This window comes from Durio zibethinus, chromosome 27, assembly GCF_047325235.1.
Source record: "Durio zibethinus cultivar Kanyao isolate XHJ-2024 chromosome 27, ASM4732523v1, whole genome shotgun sequence".
NCBI classification, from domain to species: domain Eukaryota; kingdom Viridiplantae; phylum Streptophyta; class Magnoliopsida; order Malvales; family Malvaceae; genus Durio; species Durio zibethinus.
This window is the reverse complement of record NC_143188.1, coordinates 18,382,570-18,394,194: the sequence shown is the minus strand read 5'-3', so window position 1 is coordinate 18,394,194 and position 11,625 is coordinate 18,382,570. Positions and strand designations below refer to the sequence as shown.

Sequence of the window (11,625 nt, the reverse complement as noted above, 5' to 3'; positions counted from 1 at the left end):
AATCCGATAGGGTTAAAGGCAGGTTTTCATATTTTAGAAAAGGAAAAGAAGCAGTAGCTGGCTAGAAAGAAAAGAGAAAAAAATAAATGAAAATTTAGGATTTTGTTAGATATTTAGTTAAGCTAACAAAATGAGAATAGAGGAGATTAAGCTTATGTTTTGATTGCGATAAGAGAAGAGAAAGGAAAGAAATGAAAAGAAAACAAAAGGAAATGGGGAATCCTTTCCCTTGTTTATATGCCATAAACAAAAATAAAAGAAATAAAAGTATACTTAGCTCCCTTTGGTTTCCTTAACTTTCTTCATTTTTTAATTATCCCAAATTGGAGAAAAAAGAAGAGAAATGAAAAAAATAAAATTTTTAAAATATAAAAGGATTATTATATCCTTATTAATTAAAAGTGTATAATTTTGAACTCCAAAATTAGATTAAAAATACAAAATATTATTTACCAAAAAATTTATTGTCTCCAATTTTTTTTATCTTAGTTTTATGAATTTCATAAATTTTATTGATGACTATATTTATGAAGAAATAAAAAGGAAAATTGAAAACATGAAATACATTAACATAAACATGTGAATGTTATAGTAAAAAAAAAGATGATCAAAGGTTATAATAGGAAAAAAATAATATAATAAATTATTTCCTTTTCTTTCTATTATTTAACTAAACAATGATTGTTAGAATTCTTTTACTTTCTTTTTCTTTATTAATTTTAGCTATCTAAATAAAGAGTACATATATCATTTTTTTTTTCAAATTTTTTTTTTTTCCTTTCCTTACCTTTTCCACCAATTTGAAGTAATGAAAAAATAAAAAAAGTTGAGGAAAACCAATGGAAGCTAAGCATACATTTCTTTCTTTTATTTTTATTTATATCATATACAAACAAGGGAAAGGATTTCCCTTTTTTTTTTTTTTTGTTTCGTTTTCATTCTTTTCCTTTCTCTTCTTTTACTTCAATCCAAATATAAGCTTAAAAAACCTTCCCTTTTCTTTACTTTACTTTCCTTTTCCTTTTTTTACTAATGTTTATCCAAAAATAACATAAAAATACGACTGTGAAAAAAGGATTCTTAGCCCATTTTAAGTAAATAAATGTATCAAAAGATAATTTACCTTGGCCTATTTTAAGTAATAAAGCCTAATCCAAATGAAAAATAATTCATTTTATTCTATTTCTACAGCATTTCCAATCCATTAGAAATATATAATTTAATTATATATATAAATATTGTTTGAACTTTGTAATAACATTTTTAATATTTTCTTGAATTGAAAAAATTAGTAGTAAACTTTAACAAAATGTAAAGAGATTTCTTACAATTTGTTCCAATAAAAGATTAATTTCAAAGGATCATAAATATAATTTATTGTTGTTATGATTATTATTATTATTATTATTATTATTTTCAAAATTAAGAATTTTTTTGAATTTTTAAGTAAATGAAACAATAAAAAAATAGAAATAAAACATAATACTTTTCTGTATTATTAAAAATATATAATTAAAAATACTATGATTTTAATAATTAAAAAAGTGAGAGAATGCAAATATGTTGTCCCTCAATTATGTTTATTGAACAATTTGAAAAAAAAAAAATTCAATAAAATGGATACATAAAATTATTATTAAAGAAATTTTCAATAATTTAATAATTAAATATTTATTATTTTACAACAAATAGAGAAAATAGAAATTTGTGTTTTTCCTACAATTCCTTGCGGCGTAGCACGTCGAGGGAAATTTACTAGATATAATGAATATGAAGCCATGTGATTTTATTTTAAGGACTTTGACTACTACTTTTTATGCAAGAACTATAAATATAGATCACGACCTATCCTTACAAAGTCTTTCTCGAATCCCAAGCTCCAGCTAAATCATTTTGGTAATAAAACTTTGAGACAAATAAATGAATAAAAATAAAAACATTTTTCCAGTGAAATATTGTTAGAACGAATTGAATAAAATATCAATGATTTATTCATTTCAGAATATGAAAAATCCATTTAACATTTAAATAATTTAATTGATTAAACTGAATTCAAACAATTTACGCTGATTTTATTTTTTAAAAATTATTGCAAATAATAAAATTATAACCACTATCTCTGTAGATTCTTTTATAATAATTTAATCATTAAATCAAATGCATTTATTTGTTACAAATATATAATATATTTAATATATATTTAATAATAAATTATACATTTAAAACATAATATACTTTAATTAAGCAATTGAACGGAATGATCGATAAAATTGATTATCCAAAATTTAATGCAATTAATTTTAAATTTATTATTAAAATATTACTAATTATTAGTATAAATTTTCTGTTAAGTTCAAAAATTTTTTATAAAATATAAAATCCAATTATGAATTAATTTGAAACGTAAGATTTATGCAAACGGAGATCTTTAAATTTACTTTCTTTCATAATACATTTCATACAATATTACAAGGACGAAGATCTTACTAACTTAAAGTTGGAGCTGCGGTCCAATCTACTGATTTGGAATAATATTTAACCATTCGTACCTTTGTCTTTTTTATTTTAATTTATTATAAATAAAATATAAAAATTATTATGTTATAATTTATATTTAAAATATAATATAAAGTATATATTTTTATTTTTATTAATTATATAATTTTTATTAAATTTTAAATTATATTGTTTTTATATTTTTTAGTTTCATCAAGCCCAAAAAAAGCTTTTGGCCACAACATCAACAATCACTGTTTGTGCTTGGACAGATGGAGATATGCTCTTACGGATGGATGGAGTTTTGATTGATGAGCGATCAGGATGATTCTCACTTCCAGTATCCAAATCATGATCGTTTCTGATGTGGGAGATTGGAACTCATTTTTTTAAGAAACAAAATATTTACAAACAGAGGGCCTTTTGTTTTTTTGATGATGGTGTTTCTGATGATAAGACTAGACACAAGAAGACGCTAACCGGAATTCGTGTCAAACTGTCAACGCCGTTTGATTTTTTTTTTTTTGCTTTTCGGGGTAAAAAGTAGTTAGCTTGTCCCTGTCAACACGTTCTCACTTCCGCTCCTCTTAGGACGCAGGCAGAGCAACTCTACCTATTCTTTCTTTCTCTCACTCCCTCTGAATGAATGGCGAGTTGTTCAGAGCTATAAACCAATAACACTACACTACACTCTTCCATGTTTTTCGATTAATAATTGAATAATGTTTTCCTACGTACTTTCTTTTTTTTTTGGTTTTAAGGAGGGGGCAAAGCCCTTTGCAGGGCGAGATTTGTTTCCAAATCAAAATTTTATGTCTTTTTAAAGGTTTTGTGACCATTAAATCATTTATTTTAACAATTTGAAGGAAAATTAAAAAAAAAAAGACTAGACATATATTACGTACAGATACCATACCGGAGTGGGTAATGAATATTGGGAAGGGTTAAATAATACAAAAACTAAAAACCAAAATTTTATTCACACCAACGACAATGGATTTCTTGTCTTGACAAAATGTTTCATTTTAAGCTATGCGATCATGCTGGCTAAGTTTATCCGAATTCAAATTTGTTCAATTTAATTAAATTCAAAACAAATTCCACTCGATTTGATTAAAAAAATTAATATTATGAATAATTTTTAATTTTTAATTAAATATTTAATGTATTATTTTAATCTTAAAATTTTATAATATAATATTTAAATTATAAATTTATAATTAATATGATAATATTAATATAGTTAATTTTAAACGACGATACAAAATAAATAATTAATTTTTTAAATATCATATTAATTAATATATTTTGTAATTTAAATATTATATTAAAAAATTTTAAAATGTAAATATCATATTAAATATTTTGTTATAATTTAAAAATCATTTATAATATTAATTCCAAAATATTAACAATTTAAACTTCTTCAACTTAAATTCAACGCAATCAAAACTTGAAATAATTTGATTTGAACAACTTAAAAAATTAACTTAAAATAAATTTAAATTACTTTGATTTTAAAACATAATAAATTAATTTTAAAATAATCAAAACCCAATGACTCGAGTCCTAATAATATAAAATCAAAATGATTTGAACAAAAAAAAAAACCAAACTATTCAAACTTAGAAATGTTTCAACCTAATTATTCACTTTGAATCGAGCCAATTGGCTGCAATTGGACGAGTGGAGTCATTTTCACTTAGAAGAAAATTCTAGCTCCTCAGATTCCAGTTTGTAATAAAAAAAAAAAAACCACTAATTCAAAACTACACAATCAATATGGGAATACTTGAACAAACAAACAAACAAACAATGAACTTTTAGTATGTTTTGTGAGTGAATAGTGGAATTGAGAATGTAAAAGTTAATAGCTGTAACCTAATTTTATTCACTTTAAAAATGTTTTGGCACGAGGGTAGGGACAAACTCATCAATAAAACACTGTGATGAGGAACGGTGGGTCCAATTCTCCAAAAATCCCTCCCCCCCCCCCCCCCCCCCCCCAAATTGAGTGAGCCCCACTCTTTCACAAGACTCCACACACCATTTCAAGCACAAACTGAAACAAACAAGAAGAATTGCATAACGTGACATTGGAAATAAATAAAGATAAAAACAAGGCGAAAGCACATGAGAATGCTTTAATTAGGAGACATTCGGAGAGAAATGGGGAGAGAAATGGGGAGAAAAATGGGCATTTTTGGTTAACCACCCTTTCTCATCCTCCTTTTTAATCTTATTTGTTTTGCAACATATAAACATATATAAACATTCTCATAAAAAAGGCAAAGCCCACCACTAATTCTCACTTACATCTCATCATTTTCTCCCCTAAAGACTTTAATATATATATATATATATATTATCTGTAAATACCCCTTTGATAATTAAAACCCCAATTCAACTTGGGATTATAAAAAAGAAAGAGAAGAAACTTGCAAACGATTATAAAAAAGTGAGGGAAAAGTAAACTAAAATAAAAACCCATTTCCATGTATATTAGGGCATCAAGCTTCTAGTTCTTGAACTATAACTGAACCACCACAAACTTGGTCAAACTTTCTGACCCAAATCCAAATCTTCACATCACATTGCAACTTGAGGTATTCTCATCACTAAAGAAGTGGGTATACGGGTCGGGTTGAGGCGGTGGGTAGGGGTACGGGTATGGGTAGGGGGGCATGTAATTGACTGCTGGGGGTGGCCTAGCATACATCATGGGCTGAAACCTCTCATTTCCTCCCATTGCACGTTGTTGGTTCATCATGGCTGCCAAATACTGTTGTTGATGGTACGGGTTACCAGGCATTAAATCTGGACCAGCCCCTTGGAAGTACCGGCCGCCAGCAGCACCACTACCACCGTTCATTGCAGCTGCCGGTAAGCCTTGGACTGCTGGAATGTTAGCCATTTGGCCCATTTGGCTCATAGGTAAGCTGCCCATTTGGCCTATAGCCGTGTTCATATTAGCCATCTGATGACCCATATTAACACCCGTGGGGCCACCCATGTTAGGGAATCCATCATTAATACCATTAGGGGCACCATCATTTCCCTTTTTCCCCCCATTGCCACCATTTGCACCACCATTATTACCACCATTCTTGTTTGCCCCACCACCACCATTGTTACCAGTTTTTACCGCCTGAGTTAAACCACCGCCATTTTTACCACCGTTTTTACCACCACCGCCTTGATTTTGATTTCCCCCATTATCATTTCCGGCACCACCTTTTTTACCTCCATTTCCATTTTTACCCTCATTATTACCACCGCCAGTAAGAACCTGAACAGGCACAGCATTGCCACCAGCACCTCCACCGTTACCTCCTTTTTTACCATTGCCTCCAGCATTTGCAGCAGCACTTCGGCCACCCTTTTGGGTGTTCATGAGCTGAGGATGATTACCATTCATCATGCCATTCAGCATCATCATATTGGGCACTCCTTTAGGGGCATTTCCCATCATGGGCTTAATCTTGTTAAGAGGATGGTGAGGATCATCCAACTCATCATCAAGATCATAATCATCATCAAGATCATAATCATCATCCAAGTCATCATCATAAACATCGTCGCTAAAATCTTCCTCCTCAGCAAACTTGACAGCTTTCTGATTGTTGTTTTGGTTGAAAGGAGGAATCTTCATGTCTTTCAATTGAGTTAGCTGCAGATCTGGTAACCCTTTCATTTGTTGAAGCTGCTGAAGCTGAAGCTGAAGCTGTTGAAGTTGCTGCAGCTGTTGAGGGGTTGGTTGGCCTCCTTTGTGCTGGTTATTATGGTTATTGTTGTTGTTGTTGTTGCCTTTTTGGCCTCCTCTGTTGTTGTTTCCACCTTTGCCATTATCAAGCTGCATGTTCTTGAACTGGTTGGCAAGGTGGTTTTGGTTGTTGTTATTAGCTTTTGGAGCACCCCAAAGCTCTGCATGTTTCCCTGATTTTGCAAGCTTCTTGATGAGAACCGCTGGGTCTACATTTCCTGAGACTGTTACCTTACCTTGCTCAGAATCTATGCTGGTTGTGTAAACCCCTGCCAAAAACATGACAACAACAAGAGCTCAAATTGGAGAAACATATGTAAAAAAAAAACTAAACTTCCAATAGTCTATGAAATGAAAACAAATGAACTATTCTCCTGGTAACTATGTTTCTTAACAACGTGCAAAAACAAAGGGAAAAGTAGATTAAATTTTTAGAAATACCATCAATTTTTTGCATGATTTTCTTCACTTTGTGCTTGCATCCATCACAGTGTATGTTAACTTTGAGAACACAAGTCTGCAAAGAAGAAAACAAAAGGCAAGAAAGATTGAGTGGAAATGAAGTAAAGGTACAAACTTGAAGCAAGCAAGAGAAATGAGGGGGGGAAAGAGGGTTAATACCTGGATCTTCATAAACTCTTCTTTACTCATTTTTTTCTCTTATGCTCAAAAACAACAAACAGAAGAGTACAATAGTGGAAACAAAAAGAAAGGGAAAGAAGGGTTGGAAATAGATCTGAAGAAAAAACAGAGGAAGAAGAAGAAGAAGAATTTATAATAAATCCCCACAAAAGGTCAGTCTTTGTTCTTTCTTTTGGGGCTTTTCTAACAGAAAAAAATGAGAGCAAAAACAAATGGTGTGGTCTCAGTTTTTCTCTCTCTTTCTGAAGAAAAACAAAAACAAAAGGCTCAGTTTTGAAGAAAGGGAGAGACAGAGAGAGGTATCCACAGGCTGTGAATGCACATTAAACTTCTCTTCTTCCTCTATTTCAGGGCAAGAGAGAGAGATAGAGAAAATATGTTAAGCAAAGCGAAGTAAAGCAAAGAAAGTGAAGGGGGTGCACTGCAACGAGGACTGGCAGAGGTAGTGAGTGCTGGCAAGGCTTCAATCTATCTTTTGGATCTTTATTTATCGATATATTTAACTGGTTTTGTTACACGATTTTTTTAAACCCTTTCAAGATCAGTAAGCAGTACGATTTAGAGTAAGATATGTAACACAAGTTTTTGTTTTACGTAAAATATTAATAATATCATATTATAAAAAATTATGTTGTTATAATTTGTATTCGTAAAAAAATATAACCATATCTAATTAGCCACTCGGGTTTTTGGCCTGGCTTCAAAGGTCGGATTTTATTTTAGCAGGCTTGGCTTCGGCTTCTCAAAAAATCGTTTTTTCCTTCCATCTTTTTTTGGGGTTTGGATATTGGTGTGGTTAATAATAAACGGTGATGGAGAGAGTTGTTTGTTTTTTAAAGCTTTGATAATTATTATCAGCAGATGTGAATGAACTCCTGTCAGATTCCCTCTCCCCCATTTGGTGAGGTAGAATAAATAATGACATTAAATGGGCCATGGGATCGACATTGTGAAAATTTATTATTATATTTTTTTACACTGTTTCTGGTACATTACGACATTTGCCTGTATCCACCTTGAATTACCATTGTAGCATCTGGGGTATTGGGTTATGCTATAAAACTTGCCCAACACACCCACTACAATTGCTTCTTGGACCCTTTGAACCCGAATTCAGTTTCGTTTGTTCCTTTGTCTTTTATCTTTTATATATTTTTTAATGTTAGACACTCTTTTCTTTAAAAAAAATAAATGAAGGAAACTGGTTTTATTTATCTAATGACTTTCTATTTTTAATATGAAATTATCAGAATTTGAATTTTGATTATTAAAAATTTTCATTATCTGTCAATTAATTTGGCTTTTTTTATGAAAAAAATGAACAGTCAGTCCAATACATTATTTGCTTTTGAGATTCACCTTATTTCCAGATTCACTTATTAAGTCTTACAAATTCTTCATTTCTCTTTACAAATTGACATGAATTAAAATAGTCATAGAAAATTGACCCATGACCTGCAATTTTGTTAAATCCAATTATACTGCTGCCCTTGATAATTGGCTTCTCTACTCATTTATTTATTCTATATAAGATAGATTTAATCATTGAAACTATTCCTCTATTTTCCCTTTCTGTCAGTAAAATTTCGGAACAACTAAGATATGTCTCACATTCAAGACCATGAATGTACAGTCCAAATAGTTGAGTCCCAAAATTATTTCTGAATTTATTTTGAATTGCTTATTAATTCCTTCCATGTCTAAAATTCACCATGTTTTTTCAGAAATCCTATCAATGAATGCTGTTCCAGAAGAAGGGAACAAAAAATTTGGAGTGGTCACTAAATGCCTAAATTATTGCTCCCAACAAAGATAGAGATGAAATGATCATCATCACTTATATTTCAAGTGATGGTAGATGGACATATTGAACAAGTGGTTTTGCAAGAAATATAAACAATGTGTTTCAACTAATCAATTTATGTAGATCAAACTAGTTGGTAAAGGAGTAGTTGACCATTAATCTTTGCCAGTAAATACATGAGCTGAAATCTAATTGTAGTATTTTCAAATTATAGGAGAATCATTAAAAAGCTCTATTCAAAGACAAAAGTTAATATTGAAAAAAAACAAAGAATAATTATCCAAGTTTCTAGACTTGGCATGCCTCTTTACATGAGTATCACCATCATTTTTTTTTTCATTTAGCAATGATCAATTGTGTATAAAGCTTATATTTTTTTATGATTAGCTTGGTTTGCACAAAATGTCATTTTTTTATTTTATTCTTTGTAAGAGATTGCAGTTTAACAATATAAGAATTGATCATAGATGTTGAAATTTAAATCTCAAATTTATTGAAAGTTACTTCTTAATGGTGATTGTATGAACCAATTAAATTAAATCATATCTTTCTAAATTTTGGTAAAGGTGGGATCTAATCTAAATTCTTTACATTAATTACTAAAATACTATATACCAACTAAATTGATGACAATACCATTTCTTTTACTTTTTCTTTTTTAAAAGGTAAGAGATTAAGACTCCTTTTCCTTGTTGGAAGGTACTGGTATAAGAAGGAAATTCAAACTCATGATCACATGGCTGGTTTTATGACTAGAATCAGATACTAAAAGGGGTATGGAGGACTGAAACAAAAGAATTCAGGTTTGAAATCCCATAAGGGGGTTTGAGTTGACAGAGGAGAAAGGTCATATTCTCCAATCCATGAAATTTTTTTATTTCTCTTTTATCTGTTGCCAAATAGATGCCAAAGTTAAATTATACAGTTCAAGTTACAGTCCATATACTTTGCTATCAACTAATAGCAACCTTCTTTCAGAAAGGGTAAAAGTTAGTGCAATGAGAGATTGCATTATTCATTTTATGAGGGAAAATATTGATATATATGGAGAAGACTCCAGCCTTCCACAGCCTCATATAAGATACTTGTTGCTGCTACTCCTGTATCTGTAAGAGTGCCTGAAGTAGGAGAAAAAAAAAAAAAAAACTCACTTGCAATGATACAGAATCCAGGATTACAACTGTTAGTTCTATTTTATTTTTCTCATTTAAAAAAGAAAATAACAATATTATGCAATTTTCATTTTTATTGGTATAAATAAGGCCTTGGTCTAGAGATAAGAAAAAAGATTGCAACTGTTATAATTTGAACCTCAAATTTATTAGATATCATCTCTTAATAGTAGATGTATGAATAGATTAAGTTAAACTTTGGATTCATACATATTCATATGTATTTATACGTGACATTTTTTTAACATTTTGAATTGAAATTCATAAAAAAATGTTGTGTATATTTTAAAATTAAACTATTGTCAAATTTGACACATACTTATATCTAGATCTGTCAATTTGTTTATTTGTTTTTGTTTCATGTTAAGTATATATAAAATATAAAAATTATCGTATCACAATTAAATTGATATGCCAAACATGAAATACTTTTTTTTTCAAATTGATCATTTACAATTTTTATAAAAATTTTAAACCATGTTTTTTTAAAATTTTTTTTCATTCATTGCGCATTATAATATTGTGTTTAAAATTATCAACTATGGTATTCAGAAAACAGATGAATGTATCCAGGATTTTAGTTACTGTTCACAATTTATTTTTTACTTATTTACAAAAAAAGAAAAGAAAAGCAAAGAATTCTTGGTTGTTAGCTTGCAGTTATGGAGTTCTTAAAAGGAGGTGGGCAAGGGTTTCTGGTGAGGTTAATATTAACTAATAAAGCTTCAGTGGTTTAATCATGGCTTACTTTAGCAACAATTACGTAAAGAAAGCTACACGAAAACCAGCCCTATGATGCAACATAAATCACGTTTCTAGGCCTATTTTCTCCATGTTTGAACCCTTCTTTTTTACGCAAATTATTGATATTTTTCTCAAAAGCTTAAAGCCATGATGAAGCCCTTGTGCTTTTTTGTCTTTCTGTTTTTCTTTCTTTTCCTCCCTTTGAAATGAAGATGTCACTTATCAAAGGCCATTTGATTCGTGAAAAAAAGACCTAATGTAAAATGGTTTTCTCTCCCTCAATTAAAACAGTGAGACAATTTTCTTTAATCTTTAAACTTAACTTTAGCTAGATTTGCTGCATATATTGATATGATTCTTTGGTATTCCATGGTGAAAAAACACTACCAATCCTAAAAACCTTATGCAAAGTTCTCTAAAGGAAGTTCATAAAATTTTTTAATATAAATGATTAATTAAAACTTTAATAAAAAAATTCAAATCCATAATTAATAGAGTTATATGAAAAAATCAATAATATGTAAAAAAATATTATTAAAAATACAATTTATCATTCAAATTTAATTAGTTCTTATTTAACGATAAAAATTATATTGAAATTTCTATTAAAACAACTATCTAAAAAATATATTAAATTTTATTAAAAACTTTTAAAAATTATGCATTTGATTATGTAACAAGATCTTTTAATTTATTGGTTTTGGTTTTAGATTTTAATTTTTATTTAATTATTTTTAATAGAGAACTTCACAAATTTTATTTGAAAATTTTCATCTAAATCTTCTTCTTACCAAACATAATAATTTTGTCTGTCAAATGTTAAAAAGAAAAAAAAATGAAAAATTGAGCAACTCTTCTATCTAGTAGTCCAGGTGAAAAGAGTCGGACTTAGAACATGAAGATTTACTAAGTGGTAGAAGTCCCCAAAGTCATATTCATTTTTTTTTTTCTAATAGGTTCTGAAAACATTAGAGGAAGTGCCAAAACAAGTTTTGAACAAGACA

At 29.3% G+C, this 11,625-nt stretch overlaps 1 protein-coding gene across 1 annotated transcript; it reads right to left on the bottom strand.

The window, feature by feature from the left end:
• Positions 1–4,966: 4,966 nt before the first annotated feature.
• Positions 4,967–7,374, bottom strand: LOC111279650 (Heavy metal transport/detoxification superfamily protein). Its single transcript, XM_022866624.2, has 3 exons — positions 6,881–7,374; positions 6,701–6,776; positions 4,967–6,528 (listed from the first exon to the last, which is right to left on the bottom strand). The coding sequence occupies exons 1-3, from the start codon at positions 6,908–6,910 to the stop codon at positions 5,081–5,083; spliced, it is 1,554 nt and encodes a 517-aa protein (XP_022722359.2). The 5' UTR covers positions 6,911–7,374; the 3' UTR covers positions 4,967–5,080.
• Between the last annotated feature and the right edge of the window lie 4,251 nt (positions 7,375–11,625).

Excerpts from the sequence above, each read along its gene's own strand:
- LOC111279650 (XM_022866624.2), bottom strand. The coding sequence starts at position 6,910 with ATGAGTAAAGAAGAGTTTATGAAGATCCAG. Across the intron at positions 6,777-6,880 it reads AAGAGTTTATGAAGATCCAG|ACTTGTGTTCTCAAAGTTAA; the intron begins GTATTAACCCTC and ends TCTTCTTTGCAG. Across the intron at positions 6,529-6,700 it reads AATCATGCAAAAAATTGATG|GGGTTTACACAACCAGCATA; the intron begins GTATTTCTAAAA and ends TGTTTTTGGCAG.